Source organism: Vulpes vulpes, chromosome 5 (genome assembly GCF_048418805.1).
Source record: "Vulpes vulpes isolate BD-2025 chromosome 5, VulVul3, whole genome shotgun sequence".
Taxonomy (NCBI): Eukaryota; Metazoa; Chordata; class Mammalia; order Carnivora; family Canidae; genus Vulpes; species Vulpes vulpes.
In genome coordinates this window covers 128,916,815-128,939,012 of record NC_132784.1, presented here as the reverse complement: position 1 = coordinate 128,939,012, position 22,198 = coordinate 128,916,815, and the positions used below count along the sequence as shown (strand labels likewise).

The 22,198-nt window shown below is 36.4% G+C and overlaps 2 gene segments (V, D, J or C); both read left to right on the top strand.

Annotated features, from left to right (window-relative positions):
* LOC140599109 (T-cell receptor gamma chain C region C10.5-like) overlaps positions 1 to 22,198 on the top strand; it is a 50,477-nt gene that overhangs the window by 7,683 nt on the left and 20,596 nt on the right. Inside the window, 1 exon segment of the C gene segment in view lies at positions 1,044 to 1,094. Within this exon segment, the coding sequence occupies positions 1,044 to 1,094 (51 nt within the window).
* LOC140598951 (T-cell receptor gamma chain C region C10.5-like) lies at positions 3,848 to 14,214 on the top strand. The segment is given in 4 exon segments: positions 3,848 to 3,857; positions 8,020 to 8,371; positions 10,559 to 10,640; positions 13,708 to 14,214. Coding segments are annotated over 4 exon segments (615 nt in total).

Sequence of the window (22,198 nt, the reverse complement as noted above, 5' to 3'; positions counted from 1 at the left end):
TTCTCCTTCCGCCTGTGTCTCTGCCTCTCTCTCTCTCTCTCTCTGTGACTATCATAAATAAATAAATTAATTAAATAAATAAATAAATAAAAAGCTAACAATTGTGAATAGGAAAAGATTTGAATGTAATAAACCAAAGGTTATTTTTCCTCCAATATTTTTCACTCACAGCTGAGTATAGAAATATCATAGCATCTAAAGCAATAACTACAGTAACTTTTAATTCACCACACTTGTGAATGTTCTACAAACCTACTGATCTATAAAGTGAATGGCAAACATTGTAGGATTATTGTCTCATCTGTTATTGTAGACAGTAATAAGACTTTTCTTCCAACTCTCATGGTAGGTTAGAGCTCCCCACACTTTCACTCAGAGTGAAAAAGAGCCCAAAGATAGGAAGCTAAAGCTAAAGAAAAAATGCAAGGATGTATTCCCACGAGAAATATAACAGCATCATGTGGTAAAGAATCATATTGTTAAGTTATAAAAAGTCATTAAGATGAAGAACATTGTTCACATTTCTCAAATATATTTCTGTTGGCATGTTTGCATTTTTGGTTACTGAAGAGTTTCCTTCCTTAGAAATACAATCCCAAATTACCAACGGAGCAGGTCTGGTGTTTGTGAGAATACAAGAGCTTTTCCTTTGATGCCTTTTCTGAGCAATTTCACACACTTGAACACCTGGATACCAAAACCTCTTAATTCACTGACTACTTTTCCTACTGATTTATATAAGTAGTTGGCTGACCAGTTAATCCCAATCTCTCTCTTCTTTTTCTTTTGCTCTTGTTTGTTTTCTATCAGCACTTTTCCATGATTACTGCCTCCTTGGAAAACAGACATTTGGGTCAGCTAATCTGAGGAAAACTTACAAGGTATCAGACGGTATCAGATGCCATGAAACCTATATTCAAGAATTTCCCAGGGAATACAGAAGATCAACTTGACCATACAGGGTTTCTACCTGCTGGTTATGTCGTGATGTTCAGCAGAAGGCTGATGTTTTTGTAGAACCTCTAACCAGTGTGATAACTCAGGCTGGATCAAGATATTTGGAGAAGGAACTAAGATCATAGTAACTCCCCCAGGTAAGTTACTTTGTTCTGTTTTAATTCTGTGAATGAAAAACTGACAGATTATTTTTAGAAAACAACAACAACAACAACAATGTAGGATCAGCTCAGCGCATGGACAGTAATTTTGCATCTACTGGTCCCTCTATATGGAAACACAACTACTTTGCAAATGGTTTATTTACTTCACTGCTTGCAAGCAGATATTAAATCTGCCTTTAAAAAATACACACACACTGAGATATATTCGGGATTGAAACTAAAATTATTTTTAGGACTGTGTCTATGAACCATTGGTGTGAGTTATTGGTTCAACATGCTTTCCTTGTAGACAGTCATGTGATAAACATTATTAGTTATCTCTAATATTAATAGGACTTCTTTTTTAATGAGTAGTGCTTCTTTCTCTAATAACCTGCGAAATTTATATGATTGCTTTTGTGTCATCTTTAGGAGCAGTGCAAAAAAATTAACTCCTACAGTAAATGACTAATAGAACATCAATAATCCGACTTATTACTGGAGCATCTTAGAGGGGACTCTGAGACTAGTAACTTGTACTATTGTTAGTTTGGTTAGTAATACCTAGAGATAGTCCAGTTTAGTGGATTTGTAAGCTAAATAAATCATTTCAGCTCCAGAACCCATAAAAAGAGTCTGCATGACTTTAAATTTTTGTTTGTTCATTTATTGTCCCAGCAAACATTTATTAAGGACAGTTTTGGTGCTGGAAGCTAAAGGTAAAAGGGTGATCAAGACACAGTCCCAACACTCAAAAAGCCTCTAGTCTAGAGGACAACTGTTCTGGATTGTGGTCATTGGACCACCTATTTTTCCACTTGTAACTGCCATGGGCACAGAATGTCTTGGATTCATGAGTTCTTTTGTTTTTTTAATTTATATAAAAAATTACTTATAAAATCCACATATTTAGATTTGGTAGAAGAATTTGATAAAATGGACTGAAACCATCTCAGTAAAGAGAATAATAATATTAGCTAAGATTTATTGAGGACCAGATACCATGTTAATTAGTTCCAGTGCGTTATCTTATTTCTCAACAGCCCTATATAGAAAAGTCTCTTATTGCATTTCATAGACAGTGAAACTGAGGCTTGGGGAAGGTCAGTTATTTGCCTAAAGTCACATGGCTAGTTACTATGGCAGAGAGTGGGATCCAACAGAGATTTATCCATTCCAAAATGCATGGTCTAGACTATTAAGTGATACTAAAAAACAATAGACCATGTTTTTATATTCTGATATTTACTGTTCTGTAGCCTGAATTTTTAAATAGATAGTTTAGCTGAATTCTTTATTAGTAATAGCTCATAATTTGTATTACTACTCATGTGGAAAAGAATGCTTCTGCTTCTAATCATGCCATTAAAATTGACTCTCTTCTCTACACAAGATCAAATAGGTCATGTAGAATATGCATTTATTAAATTCTCACAATGTGCGTCCCTGGGTAGCTCAGTGGTTGAGCGTCTGCCTTTGGCTCAGGTCATGATCCCAGGATCCTGGGATCCAGTCCCACATGAGGCTCCCTGTGGGGAGCCTGCTTCTCTCTTTGTGTCTCTCATGAATAAATAAAATGTTTAAAACAAAATAAATTCTCACAATGTGATTCTTATGGTATTTTTTATAAAATGACAAGTCTTTTTGACACCATTGTATTCAATCTTCTTTCTGGAAGAAAGAAGAATTTTGCTGGAAATATTGAAGCTGATGGAATTGGAGTAGTTGTACCATATGCATGATTCAATTACATAACTCAGAGCAGCCTTCCCACTCATGCTGGGGCAGCTACAGAAAGACCAAACCAAATGGAGTCCTCTGATGGAACAGCTCAGAATTGTAAATCGGTGCCCTCAAAACTGCTAGATATTTTCAAGTCCAAAGGAGCATTCTTTTAGAAATAAATACATTAAGAGATCATCATTAAAATTTCAGACTCTATAACAACTCGTCAGGTCTACTATCACTTGGAATTAGATTTGGAAAGAGCTTACTTTACAATCAAACAAGATATCCACCCCTTAATGTATAGAAATAAAATAATATCTGTAAAAATATTGAACACTGATATAGTATATACTCAAATATATCATTTCTATTTTTGTTCCTCTTTGAAAATTTTAAAGAAATAATAACTATAAATTACACTCTAATAAAAAAGTGACATCAGAAGAAAACTCTTCAAAGCAAGAGTTTAGACAGTTCAGGAAAATGGAGAGAAAAGGTAAAATCATAATCTCTAACACTTGTGAGTGAGATGAGAAAGAGAGAAGAACCAGACTAGGCAGAGAGGAGTCAGTTCACATCCACTCTTTAAAAAAAAAAAAAAAAAAGCATTTTTTATTATTTATTTTAGAGAGAGTGAGAACGGGGGAGAGGGGCAGAAGGAGAGGGAGAGAGAGAAAATCTGAAGCAGATCTAGTGCTGAGCTTAAACCAGGGCTTGGTTTCAGGACCCTGAGATCAAGACCTGAGCTGAAATCAAGAGTTATGCTCTTAAATGATTGAGCCACCAGAGGCTCGAGTTCATATCCATTCTTGACTATGTTCATGTCTAATGGGATTATGCTTAAGCTTCATCTTTGTTTAATGTTAGCAGGGTCCATTTTTAATATATTTATATAAATACTGAAAAAATATAGGCACAATTTTAAAAGAGGCATCACAGGGGTTTTTTGTAAAAGCTTTTCAAACAGTGGGTTGTTTGACTGGAGCAGAATCAAAGTGTTTGGTCCTGGCACAAAGCTCATGGTTACAGGTAAATTTCTTTACATTCTGCCCTATAAGTAGGGAGGGGAGACAGATTATACAGGGGTTGCAGGCAAGGTGCTGGTGGTGGCTCAGAATTCTAGGATTCAATCCCAGTTTGGTCAGAAGTAGCAGCAGGATCCTTGGAGAGGTTGGTGACTACATCCTCGTCCTTTAGCTAATTAGCTAAAGCAACTGAAGGTCCTTAAGAAGTGTAGATGTTAATTCATTTGGGATTTCTGTGTTGAAAGTTTTGTAAAGAAGTTTGTATATCTTATTTATTTGATTTCAAAAAATAACCAATGGCCCCCCCCCCAAAAAATAACCAATGGAAAAGAATGAACAAAAAACTGTTCATATATTCAAGAACATCATAAGGTAGGGTTTTTTTTCCCTCTGAATTCAGTTTGGTAAATTTGTTCATTCTTCATTAGCCTTAAAGATAAAATTTTGCCTGAATGAGGGAGAACATCTCACAGGAATATTTCTAGAGCACAAGGTCTTGTCAAATAATAAAAATACTTTATATTTTTAAGATTTTATTGATTTATTTGAGAAAGAGAGAGAGAGAGAGAGAGAGAGGATGAGCGGGGGAGGGGCAGATGGAGAAGGAAAAGAAGAAGCAGATTCCTTGCTTAGCACAGAGCTCCATGTGGGGTGACCCTAGGATACTGAGATCATGACCTGAGCAGAAGTCAGATGCTTAACCAACTGAGCCACCCAGGTGCCCCTCATATAAAAGTTTTCAAAGAATTTTAACAAAGGTGATAAAACATTGAAAACATGAAAGAAATTATGTATTTAGTTTTCCTTAGTGGTTGTGATCATGGGCACAAATGAATTCATAAACTGAAAACTAAGTTTCTGGTGTTCTTTTTTCCAACTCACTACATAAGCAATGTAAATTCTAGCAATCAAGTTTAATAATGGTGACGCATATAATTCATGAGGTCCTACAAAAATGTCTTCTAGGAGAGTGTAGTGCAGAAAAAAATATGAATTGTGAACCTAGATCTATCATTTTCCATATAATCATCCTTTAACAAATGCGTTTTGATTCACTTTTCATTGCTTTCTTAAAATTATAAAAATAATACATTACTCATTATTGAAGAAATTGGAAAAGAAAAAAATTAAAATTTTATAGTGACACTTGTTACTGTTAACATTTTGTATTTCCATCCACTCACTTTATCAATGTAACAACAATATCAAATGAATTATGATAAGAGTATATGAAATTAAATACGGAAATAGCTATCGTTAAAATTGGGAAATGATCTGTGATAAAGAATGTCCATTCTTCAGAATTCAAATGACCACTCACTGGAGATCTTTATGATATCAAGAGTACAGAAAAATATATTACTAATTACCATCTAGTCTGAGGATCATTTTAGAACAAATTAATTTGTGGAATACTTCAGTTTCTAAGACTCATTGTCACCTGCTTCTGAAAATGATGAGAATGTAGTAGGCATTGTCTCAAATATTATTAGCCTGAATATAAGGTTATCTCTCCTTTTTAAGTGGAAATATTCCAGACATAAAGGAAAAAGGAAGGAGGTTTTGCAACTTGAGTATATAAACGTATAGCGATCCAGAAAAAAAGTCAAGTATTCACTTGTATATTTAATCTCTTAATTGAATTATACCTAAAAGTTAAAAATTATATCAATACGAACATCAGTTGAGAAATACTGCTTTTTTTGCCCTCAGTTTCATTAGAAAATTTTGCTCCATCTCTTCACATGCATCTCAGACTTCAGTTTTTACTTTAGAGCAAATTTCTGCCATATCTTAGGGTCTGAGTGTCTGCTTTGGGATCCCCTTATGATGTCGCTGGATAGTCTATCTGAAGACAAAATTACCCACTTACAAAGTTTTTTAAAAACATATTTTTTATTTACTTTGGTATTCTATATTTTGCAATGTAAGCAGAACATGCAGAGACTTTCATTCCAGGTAATATTTATCAAATCCATATTAAACTTGTTTATTGTCTTTTACTAGCTTTACCTCTAAAACTAGCGTTGAGTTTATTTCAGTTGATATCTTGTCAAGTAGTATTGTTTGTATAGTAAGGCATTAGAATATGAGAAGCTAAAACAGAAGGCAACCTCTGTTTCATGAGGTATAATGTTGGGAAAGAAAGCCTTACCTTATGCTCTGGCATTTCAGTGTGTTGGAACTAGACATGTTTTGTGTCTATATCACAGAGTGGGATTTGGAAGCATCTTCTGCCACTTTTTATGTCATCTTATGTCATCTTATGTCATTTTATGTCATTTTATGTCATAGTTTGGTGAGGTAGACCTCACCAAACTATGAAGCTCTGGGGCAGAAAAAGAAACAAGCTCTAATGCACAAACTATTTTTCTCTTATTTATTCTGCATAATTTCCAAAATCTATTTGAGAAAACTTAAAATAAAATACACAAGTAGAGTTAGGCCATGAAAGAAAAATATAAGATCAAAAGCACTAAGGAAAGCAGAGAAAAATGGCCTGTGACTATCTAGCAAGAAACACAGAGTAAAATTTTATGTTCAAAGGTATGAGAAAAATATGATGGAGTACATACTTTATATTATCTGAGAAAATCATGCACACTAAATCTTCAAATATGTTATGTTTTTCCCACCATAAAATTAGAAAAGGATTTCTCTAGAAGGAATGTGAAGTGAAACTATGGGCATTGGCTTCCACAGCCATTTTGTAAAATGGAAGAAATGGTCTTTAAACAAATGCATTTCATGCTGTCGCTGCATCATTGCTATGGGCACCATGACATTTAATGTCATTCACAGATAGTGACCTCCAGCAGACATGGCCAGACACCAACAAGTTTGGCTTTCATGCTCATATTTACCAAAAAAAAGTTTAAACTTTTTTTTTAATTAATTTTTATTGGTGTTCAATTTACCAACATACAGAAAAACACCCAGTGCTCATCCCGTCAAGTGTCCGCCTCAGTGCCCGTCACCCATTCCCCTCCAACACCCGCCCTCCTCCCCTTAACTATAGTTACAACTTTAAAGTTAGAGATGTCATAAATTTGAAATTCATATTCAAATATGAAATATCTCTATTTATTTAATAAAAGAAAAATAGAGAACAATGATATCAACACCAATATAAAAATTGAAATATTACACTTGTACTTGAAAATGTACTTGACATTTGGTAAATTTCCGTAGAATTCACACTGCTGCATCTTAATAAAATATAAATAACTCAGGCAATTTAACTCCAATATATTTTATGATTATGCAAATGAATTTGTATAAATGTGTTAGGCTTATTTATTTTTGAATATGCTTTCTATTTTACGTATTATAAAAATGATTTTGGCTATAAAATAACTGTTAATAAGTTTTAAAAAGAATGTTGAAGGAAAACCATGTAATATACTTACCCAAAATATAGGCACTAACCATATATAATCAAATACACTATTTTAATGCTCAGCTAATATTCCATTGAGAAAATTGTGGAAGTTCAAGGTTCATTTCATGCTGGAAAGAATAAAATATCAAGAATCTAGCTAAACAAAGTAACAGGAGGTAAAATCAATGTGTTACCATCCAGAAACTTTCCAATTTCATCATTTGATTTTCAATTTCTTTACAATAATGAATCAGAAGTGTTCCTATTAAAAAACACACCAAAGTTTCTAAGATGAAAATTCGATTACTTAATATATTGACTAGAGGCTAACATGTTAATATCATGTACTATTGAAAAAATTAATCTCTTTTATCTAACATGCTTTTAAATTAAAAATAAAGTATATGATTGGAGAAACATACAGTATCTTACTATCATAATCAATATTTGAAGATTTAAAGGTCAAGTTGATAGATTGTCAAGTACGTGTTGAAGTACATTCCCATTCAAAAAGTGAGTGTATACTATTTTAAAAATCTCACATTTTAATCCAAACTCCACCACTTAATAGCTGTGACTTTGAGCAAGTTTTTGACTTCTTGAACTGGTTTTCCCAATAAAAATAAGAACTATTAGTATCTCCTAACCCACTCTGGACAAAGGCCACGATAAGCCCTAATTCTATGACAAATTTCCTTCATTTCACTGTGGTTGGTGGTTCCAAACTACATGACATTTGTGTTGCTCTAATAGTGTTTTAATTGCTCTTCCACATCCCCCACAGATAGAAGCCTTGATGCAGACAATTTCCCCAAGCCCACCACTTTTTTTCCTTCAATTGCTGAAAAAATACTTCACAATGCTGGAACGTATCTTTGTCTTCTCGAGAATTTTTTCCCTGATGTTATCAAGATAGATTGGAAAGAGAAGAGTGGCAAAACAATTCCACAATCCCAGCAGGGAAACACTATGAAGACTAAGGACACATTCATGAAATTCAGCTGGCTGACTGTGACGGGAGCATCAATGGATAAAGAATACAAATGTGTCGTCAAACATGAGAGAAATAAAGGAAAGGTTGATCAAGAGATTCTGTTTTCTTCCCAGATAAAAGGTATGTGTATGTATGTGTGTATGTGTATATATCTTTTTTCAAAGGAAATACCCCACCATTTTTGGTCAAATATTAATGAAAAGAAACAAATAGAAATCTTTCTTTAATGCTGTTACCTTTAATGGTAACATAAATGTCTTGCTATTTCCCCAGAGAATCAAAGTAAACTGGGCTTTGGAAAATATAGGGAAAAAGAAAAAAGACAAATTCCCTTAGCCTTTCTCAGTATCAGTTTCATCATCGAAAATTATGAAGGTTACAGTGGTGCCTTTAAGGTCATTATATGGACTAAATGAAAAAATACACATGAAAGCACCTACTAACCTCACACACCATAAGTGTTCAGAAAAAGAGTCCACATTTTGATGATCTTATTTGATCAGGAAACAAAAACAATTATACATTTTTTGGGAATGTTCTATTCAGAAGTCAAAGTCTCTTTCATTTTTTTTATTTTTTTATTTATGATAGTCACACACAGACATAGAGAAAGGCAGAGACATAGGCAGAGGGAGAAGCAGGCTCCATGCAGGGAGCCCGAGGTGGGACTCGATCCCTGGTCTCCAGGATCACGCCCTGGGCCAAAGGCAGGCGCTAAACCGCTGTGCCACTGAGGGATCCCAGTCTCTTTCATTTTAATCTAGTCTAACCAGGTACTACCCATCAATGAGTGGATGACAAAAAATACTATTCATTTGAGGGAGCTGGATCACAGTTCAACAAAAATAGTAATTTGGTTGCTGAGGTTTAAGCATGGTCTTCAGTTTCTCATATTTGAATTTTATATACCACCCTAAGGTGAAATTTGGTAAATAAAGATTGGGTTAAGCTAACGTGTACAAAACATTCTTCCATTTTACACAATGAGTATATTCTTTACCATTGGTAAATGCTGCTCAGCAAACATTTCTTGCAGTTCTAGTGTGTGCCAGGCCTGGAAGGGATGCAGGATGAACTACTCTCCCAAGGAGGATCACCATAGTAGAGAGAATATACTTTTCCTAATCACTCAGGGTCACTTGTGGTTCAGGCACTGTGACTCAAATTAACCTCTTTGGTAGAGATACTGGACATATTTAGACAGTGTGGGTAGATGGCTGAATGTGCCCTGGCCCCGCTGTGCTCTAGTAACCTCTAGACTCAGGAGTCAAGTCCTGAGCATGAACATCACAGACCAAGGCCCCAGAAGCCCATAAGAAGGAACCAATTTGTTCTTTTCCCTGTGTTTCACAAGGCCTTGGGAAGGACCAGAGGATAAACACTTAACCAAATATACAAAGACCTTTGCTGTGTACCACTCTGGATTGCTGAACTAAATCTTTATCTTCTTGGATCCTTCATTTTTCCAGTGATCAAATTTAGAGTGAAACAATTATTTACTTTTTCTTTCTCCTGGCATTCGATGAACTGCAAAAATAGCGAAAGTGCGTGGTTTTGAAAACATGACAGGGATGCATTTATTCATATCTTTATGGTATTTATCCATATTTTCCTAGAAAAACTGGTATTAGATTACAAACAGCCTTAGTTTTTTGTCTACACCTAGGAAACAGAGAAGACAAATGAGCAAAGCACAAGTTAATGTAACCACTGGGCTAAAGTCCTGTAGGTATTGGTTTTTATAATGATCAATGTAAAAATATAGTAGATTGCATGGTGATGATTATCCAAAAAGGAGAAGTTCTTATTTATGGTGTGTTTTACTAAGTAATTAAATTTTGAAAAGAATGTCTCTCAAGATCTTCTCATAGCAACAAAACTAATGAGAGCATTTCTGTTAATGCCTTTCTACAGCAAATTTCTAATGCTATTGCTTGTAAGTTTTTTTGTTTCTTGAAGCACAATCAATGAAGTCATTTTGAAGAGTGAGAAACTAATCTGGTCCAAGTTTTCAACCAACCTTGGTTTAGAAAGTGAAACTAGATTACATATAAAGATTTAATTTGAAAAACCGTTGCCTTAATGTTTAAACTTCAAACAATACATGATGATAAGAGATTTTTATTTTTCTTTTGGTGAGCAAAGCCACTGTATGGAAAAGAGACTTTTAACACACTTACAAGTCTGTTCTTGAAGATATTTTAACATCTAAAAATAATTATAAGAACATTTTTTATTCTTTGGATTTACCCCAAAGCTTATAGCTCAGAATCATTTTTTAAGAACATACCAAAATAAGATTGTGTGGGGTGAATAATTTGCATAACAGAACCATATTATGTGCACAAGGACACACTGAGCAGAGAAAGGATAAAACAAAGCATGTTGGGATTCTCTTCCTCCATTCAACTGTCAATGATCTTTTTAAGGATTTTTGTCTTTGTATGCATGTTGGGTTTTTGGTTTTGTTTTTATATTTGTGAGTTTTTTCCCACTGTGGAGGAATACAATCCCCACCTCAGTTTTATATATTCAGAAAACTATGATTATCACTTGGTCAATCTTTCTGCCTCTGGGGAAAAAGTACAACGAAATGCTGAGCTTCTGTAATAAAAAAAAGACATTTGCTAAGAGTAATTAAGATACTGGAAGGGATGATGTCTGAGAGTCCACAATGGTGGAGTTATGTGTGTTTTCTATGGATTGTTTTACAAGATACTTTCTACATGCTCTAGCTCATCTAAACCCCCATAATGGTTCTTTGAGTGTTGGCTCTACCAATAACTGGTATGACTCCCAAAAAGTTACTTAGTAAATAAATCTTTACTTTTTTGAGTCTAACATGGAGTCCTCTAAAATACAATTCACATTAGTGTGACTAGAGGAACCGATGACATAATACATGTGAGCTTTTCACATACTGCCTAGCACAGTAATAATCACTCAATAGATATTGACTTTCATTAGTATCATTGGCATGTCCACAAATACCACCACTTCAGAAAATCATGTGCAGGAGCTGGGGATACTGGGAACATGCATTATTTGTAAATGTCAGGCTGCTTTCTTTTGCTTGGGAGAATTTACCTATTCTAGGCTCCTTCCAAAATGTAAGATTCTGCTGTGGATTCTAGGGTTGGGTGAATGCATTTTGGTAGCAATCCTTCATGTCAGCAGTGGGTGCTGAGGACTTGACAGCAGCCACTGTTTCTGGTTATTTTTCCATTCAACAAGTATTTATAGAACACCTCCTTTGCAGCAGGCACTGGGCTGGGAGCTCTGAGTACAGACAGAAAACAAGATAGTCTTAGACATTGCCCTTAAGTTGTGAGAAAAAGAGAAAAAATGAATCATTCATGAATTTCAACATTTTAATGTGCAGAAATAAAATATATGAATTCATCTACTGAACAACACAGGTTAGACAAATCATTTCTGCAATTGTGGAGCTCATATTAGTAATGGCTCTATCCTCTGTGTTGAATTTTATCCATCAGTTGGTCGATCAACCTATCAATCTATCCAAAGCACAGATATATGTCAATTAATGGATATGAACAATTGAATAATACTTGCTCTCATTTCCTTTAGAGCTCACTGCTATTACCTCTACAAAATATTCTCTGAAAGATAAAAATGGTAATTTTTTGTCTATGTTTGCCTTTATGTTATGCTATAGGATCTTTTACCCCTGATCAACTTAACCTTTGAACTTCCCTGGCTTCAGAATGGCTGAATCTTGCAAAATAGACTGAGTGATATTTGAAGTCAATTCATCATTTTTCAGGGGTCATGTTCACACAGTAAATGCTGACTTGAGTATGAAAGACTGTAAATTAGGGGTGCAGTGATGTGCTCTGAATTCTTTCAACCGTGGATTTCATTCACTTCTGTGTCTTTGCTCTTGCTGGTAGTTAATAACAAGAACTGACACTGAGAAGTTCTTGTGCAGAGGTGTTGTGCTGCATTGTGAGCACATTTTGTTTAATCTCTTAATATTCACTGTGAAGGATTTTATTCCCATTTTGCAGATGAGGGCAATGACCTAAAGTTAATTAAGTCCCTTGCATCACACCACACAGTGAGATCTGAGGCTTCAACCCAGACCATCTGAAAAAAAAAAAAAAAAAGGCTCACACACTTACTCATTTAGCTGACATATTGTAAGCACTAGTTTCTGGATCTTTCTCCCAATACCTGCACCAAGAAACTATAAGAAGCTTTGGCTCTAGTCCTACTCATCTGCCCTCCATGTCCAATATCAAGGAGCCTCTGGAAGTTAGCTAACATATTACCTGACCAAGGGCAAGGAGTTATGAGTACAGCACCACTAGAAGTCATTTTCCACACCAAAGGCTAATGATTCTGGAGTTCAGACTCTTTGGAGATAAACACATAAAAGAAATTTCCACATGAAAAGACTCAGCCTGGTTTGTTGCATAGCCAGTTATTAATTATTTCTTGATATCATGTATTTCCTGCAAAACCTCAAAGGGAAAAAAGATAAAATTATCCTCTAACACCATAACTAAAATGAGGGTATTCAGGAAAGACAAGGGAGTGAGTTTGACCTCCTAAAGTTGAAGAGATTTTGGGTTAACTCTTTTCTTCCACTTTATTTTATTTTGTTATTTTTTTAAAGTTTTTATTCAAATTCCACTTAGTTAACATACAGTGTATATTAATTTCAGGTGTACAGTATAATGATTTAATATTTCCATACATCACTCAATGCTCATCACAACTAACGCCCTTTTTAGTAAAACCTCCTGCCTACTCTACTCTGAACACAACCAAATTTCCATTGATTGTACCCTTGATAGGAATCTCAGTAATGCACAAGATGTAGTGGTGAAGATGCTTCTAAATCAGCAATTCTTCTTTATATTTATGCTTAAGTCTTTGTTGCCAGGAGTATTTATTGGAGTAGTGGAGGTACAGATATACAGAGTAGGTAAGAATGTGTTCTTGAACATTATGTGCTGGGATTAAAATCTTGCTTGTGGTACTTACTAATTGTATGACATTAGGCAAATTAGTTCTGTGTCCTCGATTTATTTGTAAAATGGCAATTAAAATAATAATCTCCTAGACTATTGAAAAATTAAGTAAGATTACAGCATTTCACACAGACCTGTCAAATTAAATGTCTGGCATTTACTTAGTGGGTAAAGCATATTTGCTAGATTATTACTTACAGACATGGTAGAGATGAGGAAATGCTAAAAGCTAACTTTCAATAATGTTTTTTTCAGGTTAACTCATTCATCTAATATATATCCTTACTTTTTAAGACTTTGGAATGTTCTAAGTGAATTTCCCAGAGGTTGTTGATTAATTTGGCATACAAGCTGGATTCTGAGTTATCTGGTGGTGGTGGTGATGATGGTATGGGAACATCCCTTCAACCTGGGTCATCAGAAATGTATGATGTGACCCCTCCCCATTAATAAGTCCTAGCCTTCCAAAGAACAGAAGGTGAAACTAATAAATGACCTTTTTTTAGATCCCCTGCAGCTGCAGCTCATGAACACCTCTGCCTACTACACCTACCTCCTCCTCCTCCTCAAGAGCCTGGTCTACTCCGTCGTCATCACCTTCTATCTGCTTGGGAGACCAGAATTCTGTGGCAATGGGAAGGGTTCCTAACACATGGTGACACCAAAGGTCCCCTTTTCTCCATTGGCTATTGTGGCTAAAAGGGTCTGCTGAGGACCTAGTGTGGCTTTCTCCTATTTCAGTTCAAGTGTGTCTTTTGTTAGAGCCATTACTGTAGATTGGGTTTACAAACTACTGGGCAAACAGAAACTTTCACTCTGCAGCAGGAACAAATTCCGCCATGACTTAGGCATGGGGCCAGAAGGCCATCCCCGGGGCTTGAGCGCTGCTCTCTCCTTAACATCCATCAGCTCCTCAGGCACTCGATAGCCGTGCCTCTGAGTTCAGCCAACACACAGCTTCCAGTTGCATCTCCTGAGGCTCCTTAACCAGATAATTGCCTCAAAGCCCTTTATTTTACACATCTGAGAGCTGCCATCTTTGCTACCTGAATTTTGTACTGCTTTTCATGATGAGAACAATAAAAACAATCAAAAGTCTACTTTTGCATCTGTGTTCTTTCATCTGGTGCAATATAACTGAGAGTCCAAGGTAAGCAACAGCATGGCAACTGAGCCTTCACATTCAGTGCTCGTTGTTATATTTCCAATTCTTGCCCTGAGATGGACCTTACAATGCCTTCTTTGAGGCACTGGCCCCAGGGGAGTCATAGCCAGGGAAGGCCTAGGTTATTTCTCCTTCAAAGATCAGAAGATTCAGAATTTTTTGGTTTAAGACACTCTGGTGGCGACAGTACAATATGTCCCATGACTGGTTGGTGTGGTCAAAACTTTACCAGTATTTCACATGCACTATGTTTCTGATCTCACAAGAACCCCACTTACACTGAAAAGGTAGAGTGGTGGAGGAATTAAGGGCTTGGATTCTGAACACTAAGTGCCTGGGTTTAAATCTTGGTTCCATATCTATTTGAACTCTCTGTGCCAAAATTTTCCTATATGTAAAATGAAGATACGTTGTGCCCTGTCTCCTGGAGCTGTGTGGATGGGATGAGTTAACTTTGCTGGGCACATGCCAGTCTTCAACATCATTAGCATCTAATGTTGGCAGCTCCACTTGAGAAACAATTGATAACACACCTGCTCCTATACATTCACACAAACCTTCAAGGTATGCTCTAAGATTTATACGTGATACCATAGCACCATTTACAACAGTCCCAAATTAAGTCAAACACCCAATAAGAAAGAGAAAAAATAAAATAAATGACATTGTATGATGGACTAGTATGTATTTACACAAAATGTAGATTGTTGGAAGAAATTGAAAATCAGAAAGTGTTGTTGAGGAGTGGCTGTCTGATTCAGTGAAGGAGTAACTGACTCTTGATGTTGGAGTCGTAAGTTAGAACCCCACATGGGTGTAGAGATTGGTGTGTAGAGATTGGGTATAGAGATTACATAAATAAATGAAAACTTTTTTTAAACATTTTATTTATTTATTCATGAGAGACCAGCGAGAGAGAGAGAGAGAGAGAGAGAGAGAGAGAGAGGCAGAGACACAGGCAGAGGGAGAAGCAGGATCCACGCAGGAAGCCCGACGTGGGACTCGATCCCGGGACTCCAGGACCACGCCCTGGGGTGAAGGTGGCACTAAACCACTGAGCCACCCGGGCTGCCCAATAAAAACTTTTTTAAGAAAAGAAAGTGTTGTTGAAGAAATAGGCATTATAGGACTCTAATAAAATTTTTAGAATATACCACATAGTTCCAAAATTTAAACACCCTAAAAATTGAACTACAAAATCTTACTTCAACCACTGTCTCTGCCTGCCCTCAACTTATAGGTCACACTTTTGTTTCTTACCCATCCTTCCAGTTTTTACTTGGGAAAATATGAATTATAGATATAAAAATGAATAAATGCATATAGATCTAATTGTCTAACACACAAGAGTAATGACATACATTATTGTGCACTTCTCACTTATACATCCTTGTGCTCTTTTTATGTCAATACAAAGGAACACTTAGGTGGCTTCACAGTATTGCATTGGTCACTATATACTTTATAAGACACTTTATAAGATCAGTTCCTTGTGATAGGCCAATGGATTACTTCCAATCTTTTACCATCATAAAATATACTGAAATTACAACATTGTTTTATGTCACTTTGGACGTGGTTACCGGTCATGTTGGTAGGTATTGCAGCTTACCCTGATAGAGGTAGCGCCATTGTGCACTTCCAAGATGATGATGTCAGGACAGTGCTGTAAAACATCACGGTTTTGCTGATCTGACGGGTGAAAAAATAGCATCTCGTCATGGTCTTAGTTTGCTTGTCTCTGATGAGGATAATCATCTTTTGATACATTGAGTCCATTTCTATTTCTTTTTTATATGCAGTATTTGTCCAGTCCTTTGACCATGATTTCCAGGAGTAATAACACTAACAAGTATGACATTCATTTATATGTGTGTGTATATTTCTACAAACATGAGTATAAAACAAAATGTTCAATGCCTGGTTGGTGAGGGAAGAAATAAATGATGGTTTGTTTCTCTCCTTTTCTAATGAATATTTTTGAAGTCAAAGTTTTTACATATTAGAATAAAACAATGTCTCATTTAAAATTGGGAAAGATTTTTTTATTTACAATCAGCTTAAGTTTCTGTGAAAACAGATTCTGTTGGAAACCAAGTAGAGGTTCCTATGTGGAAACAACATAATACCCACTGGATGCAAGGAAGAGGAAATTTAATTTCGATCTACTTATTGATTCTTAAGAATTTTATCAGCTTCTTTAGGACAAATCACTGGGACTTTACTTAGAGCTCTGGAACTGCTTCAGCATGTGGAAAGCACAGAGGCACAGAGGGGAAACTAGCAAATGATGGAAAGCTGAGTGGGCTGATATCCCTGCTGGGGCTCCTAGGCAGTGTCTCCTATGGCTTCCGACTCCTCAGTACCTTCCTTCCCCAACTGGACCTGGGCTGCCCTGGATTGGGATGTGCAGAGAGAGGAAGAGGGTGGTGGTGCAGGAGACAATGTGAGTGGCAGGAGACCACTGGTGTGGTGATGGAGCTTTATTTTCTCAGGCTTGTTTTATCTATGCTCTCTATCAAATGCGGTTGATTCGTGGAAAATGCTTGAGGTCAAACCGGCCCCTGCTAGTTGAGGCTGTGCAAGAGGTGGCCCCGGGGTTTGAAAGATGAAATAAGGACAGTTAAACCACATCCAACTTTGCTCACTTCCAATAGGCCACAGCTAATGGAAGGAAAACATCCATCTGCACACACATGCTCCTGCTGTCAGACACATTCTTGGGCTGTGAGTGAGGGGTCCCCTGTTTTATACCATTGTTCATTCCAAGTAGGAGCCACATGAGTTGTGATCATCTGACCAGGACTGTTGAGACACTGAACCCTGAGTCCCCTCCGATGACACTGTTCTGAAGAAAACAGCAGGCAGACTTCCTGTAACACTAGGTGATCCCTGACATTCCACCAGGATCTGTGCTTTTCCATGGCAGAGGATTCACCGAGGCTCCTACTTTTGATCTCATTTTGTCAGGGTAGGCAGGGTGACATGAGACCCCTGCCCATGAAGCTACTAGCACAGGTAGACTGTGGATGTCACAACAGCAGGTGCTTCTCTCCTCACAAGAACACAGACATATGGGGGCCCTGAGTTCAACTGTGGAATTGGATGTCATAGGCTGAGTCTATGTCCCTCTAAAGGGACACATGACTGCAGAATCAAGAATAATCAGAGCAAGGCTATTTTTTTTAATTTTTAAAATTTTTATTTAAATTCAGTTAATTAACATACAGTGCATTATTAGTTTCAGAGGTAGAGCTCAGTGATTCATCAGTTGTAGGTAACACCCAGTGCTCATTACATCACATGCTCTCTTTAATGCCTATTGCCCAGTTACCGCATCCCCCACCGCCCTCCCCTCCAGAATTCTCAGTTTGTTTTCTATGGTTAAGAGTCTCTTCTGGTTTGTCTCCCTCTCTGATTCCATCTTCTTTTATTTTTCCCTTCCTTCTCCTATGCTCATCTGTTTTATTTCTTTAAAAAAAAAAGATTTTATTTATTTATTCATGAGAGACACAGAGAGGCAGGCAGAGACATAGGCAGAGGGAGAATCAGGCTCCATGCAGGGAGCCTGATGTGGGACTCAATCCCAGGACCATGGGACCATGCCCTGAGCTGAAGGCAGATGCTCAACTGCTGAGCCACCCAGGCATCCCCTCTGTTTTATTTCTTAAATTCCACATACGAGTGAGATCATAATTGTCTTTCTCTGATTGATTTATTTCGCTTAGCTTAATACCCTTGAGTTCCATACACATAGTTGCAAACAGCAAGATTTAATTATTTGATGCCTGAATAATATTTTCATTCTGATAATAATATCCATTCTGACTGGTATCAGATGGTATCTCATTGTGGTATTGATTTACACTTCCCTGAAGCAAGTGATGTTGAGCGTTTTTCGTAATCTGTGGGCCATTTGTATGTCTTCCTTGGAGAAATGTCTGTTCTTGTCTTCTGCCCATTTCTTAACTAGATTATTTGTTCTTTGGGTGTTGAGTTTGACAAGATCTTTATAGATTTGGGGCATTACCCCTTTATCTGATAAAATATTTGCCATTATCTTCCCCCATTCTGCAGGCTGTCTTTTGGTTTTGTTGACTATTTGCTGTGCAAAAGATTTTATCTTGATGATGTCCCAAAAGTTCATTTTTGCCCTTGTCTCCCTTGCCTTTGGAGACATATCTAGCAGAAGCTGCTCTGGATGAGGTCATAGAGGCTGTTGCCTATGTTCTACTGTAGGATTTTGATGGATTCCTGTCTCACATTTAGGTCCTTCATTCATTTTATTTTATATATGGTATAAGAAAATGGTCCAGTTTCATTCTTCTGCATGTGGCTGTCCAATTTTCCCAACATCATTTGTTGAAGAGACTGTCTTTTTTCCTGGATATTCTTTCCCACTTTGTCAAAGATTAATTGTCCATAGAGTTAAGGGTCCATTTCTGGGTTCTATATCCTATTCCATTGATCTATGTGTCTGTTTTTTGTGCTAGTATCATACTGTCTTGATTATGACATCTTTGTAATAGAGCTTAATGTCATGAATTGTGATACCAGTAGCTTTGGTTTTCTTTTTCAAGACCCTTTTGGATATCTGGGGTCTTTTCTGATTCTATACATATTTTAGGATTATTTGTTCCAGCTCTGTGAAAAATGTTGATGGTGTTATGATAGGGATTGAATTGAATGTATAGATTGCTATGGGGAGCATAGACATTTTAACAATATTTGTTCTTCCAACTCAAGAGCATGGGATGTTTTTCCATTTCTTTGTGTCTTCCTCAATTTCTTTTATGAGCGCTCTGTAGTTTTTAGAGTACAGATCCTTTACCCATTTGGTTAGATTTATTCCTAGATATCTTATACTTTTTGGTGCAGTTGTAAATGGGAGAGTTCCTTCATTTCTCTTTATTTTACCTCAGCATTAGTTTATAAAAATTCCACTGATTTCTGTGCATTGATTTTATATCCTGCCACTTTGCTGAATTCCTGTATGAGTTCTAGCAATTTCGAGATGGAGTCTTTTGGGTTTTCCACATAGAGTATCACATCATCTGCAAAGATGTGAGAGCTTGACTTCTTTGCCAATTTGGATGCCTTTTATTTCTTTTTGTTGTCTGATTGCTGAGGCTAGGACTTCTAGTACTATGTTGAACAACAGTGATGAGAGTGGACATCCTTGTCATGTTCCTGACCTTGAGGGAAAAGCTCTCGCTTTTTCCCATTGAGAATGATGTTTCCTGTGGACTTTTTGTATATAGCTTTTATGATATTGAGGTATGTTCTCTCTATCCCTATACTGGAGAGAATTTTAATCAATTAACAGTGCTCTACTTTGTCAAATTATTTTTCTGTATCTGTTGAGGGGATCATTTGGTTCATTACTTTCTTTTATTAATGTAGTGTATCACATTGATTGATATGTGATGTTAAGCCCTCTTGCAGCCCAGGAATAAATCCCACTTGGTCATGATGCATAATCCTTTTAATGTGCTGTAGGATCCTATTGACTAAGTACCATGTAGATAATTTTTTCATCCATGTTCATCAGGGATATCCATCTGTAATTCTCCTTTTGGGTAGGGTCTTTCTCTGGTTTGGGGATCAAGGTAATCCTGGCTTCATAGAAAGAGTTTCCAAGTTCCTTCCACTCTATTTTTTTGAAGCAGCTTCAAAAGAATAGGTATTAATTCTTTTTTAAATGTTTGATAGAATTCCCCTGGGAAGCCACCCAGCCCTGGACTCTTGCTGGGAGATTTTTGATCACTGTTTCGATTTCCTTGCTGGTTATAGGTCTGTTCACGTTTTCCATTTCTTCCTGTTTCAGTTTCGATTTGTAAATCTTTAGGAATGCATCAATTTCTTCCAGATTGCCTAATTTGTTAGCATATAGTTCCTCATAATATGTTCTTATAATTGTGTTTCTTTAGTGTTGGTTGTGATTTCTCCTCTTTCATTCATGATTTTATCAATTTGGGTCCTTTCCATTTTCTTTTTGGTAATTCTGGCCAGTGCTTTATCCATCTTATTAATTCTTTCAAAGAATCAGCTCCTAGTTTAATTTATCTGTCCTACTATTCTTTTGGTTTATTTTTCATTGATTTCTGCTCTAATCTTTATTACTTATCTTCTCCTGCTTACTTTAGGCTTAATTTGCTGTTCTTTCTCCAGCTCCTTTAGGTGTAAGGTTAGGTTGTATATTTGAGACTTTTCTTGTTTCTTGAGAAAGGCTGGTATTGCTATATACTTCCTTCTTAAGACTGCCTTTGTGGCATCCCAAGGGTTTTGAACGGTTGTGTTTTCATTTTCATTTGTTTCCATGAATTTTTAAAATTCTTCTTTCCCTGGTTGACCCATTCATTTCTTAGTAGGATGCTCTTTAACCTCCATGTATTTGTATTCCTTCTACATTTCCTCTTGTGATTGAGTTCAATTTTGAAAGCACTATAGTCTGAAAATATGCAGGGAATAATCCCAATTTTTTGGTACTGGTTGAGACCTAATTTATTACCCAGTATGTGATCTATTCTGGAGAATGTTCCATGTGACTTGAGAAGGATGAATATTCTGTAGCTTTAGGATGCAATTTTATGAATATATCTGTTAAGTCCTTCTGGCCCAGAGTGTCATTCAAAGCCTTTGTTTCCTTATTAATCTTCTGGTTAAATAATCTGTCCATTGCTGTGAGTGAGGTGTTAAAGTCCCCTACTATTATTGTATTATTATTAATGTGTTTATTTAGCTTTGTTAATAATGGGTTTACATAATTGGCTGCTCCCAAGTTTGGAATATAAATATATATAAATGTTAAATCTTCTTCTTGTATAGACCCTTTAAGTATGATATAGTGTCCCTCATCATCTCTTATTAAAGTCTTTGGTTTAAAATCTAACTTGTCTGTTATGAGAATTGCTACCCCAGCTTTCTTTTGAGGTCAATTAGCATTATAAATGGTTCTCCACCCCCTCATCTTCAATCTGGAGATGTCTTTGGGTCTAAAATTAGTCTCTTGTAGATAGCATATCAATGTATCTTGCTTTTTTATCCAATCTGATACCCTGAGTCATTTGATTGGAGCATTTTGCCCATTTACATTCAGAGTAACTATTGAATGAATAGTTACTATGAATTTAGTGCCATTGCGTTACCTGTAAAGTCACTGTTTCTGTATATTGTCTCTGTTTCTTTCTGGTCTGTTAGTTTCGGGCATCCTCTTCACTTAAGGGATCTCCTTTCATATTTCTTGCAGGGCTGGTTTGGTGATCACAAATTCTTTTAGCTTCTGTTTGTCCTAGAAGATCTTTATGAATAATAGCCTTACTGGATAAAGTATTCTTGACTGCTTATTTTTCTCATTTAGCACCCTGAATATATCATGCCAGTCCTTTCTGGCCTGCCAGCTCTCTGTGGATAGGTCTGCTGCCAGTCTAATGTTTCTGCTAAGGACCTTTTGTCCCAAACCACTTTCAGGATTTTCTTTTTATCTCTGAAATTTGAAAACTTCATTATTACATGTAAGGTGTTGACCTGTTTTTGTTAATTTTGAAGGAAATTCTCTGTGTTTCCTGGACTTGAATGCCTGTTTCCTTCCCCGGATTAGGGAAGTTCTCAGCTATGATTTTCTCAAATATACTTTTTGACTCACTCCTTTCCTCTTCCTCTGGGACCCCAATTATTCTAATATTGTTTCACTTTATAGTATCACTTATCTCTCAAATTATCCCCTCATGATCCACCAGTTGTTTATTTCTCTTTTCCTCAGCTTCTTTATTCTCCATCATTTTGTCTTCCATATCACTCACTC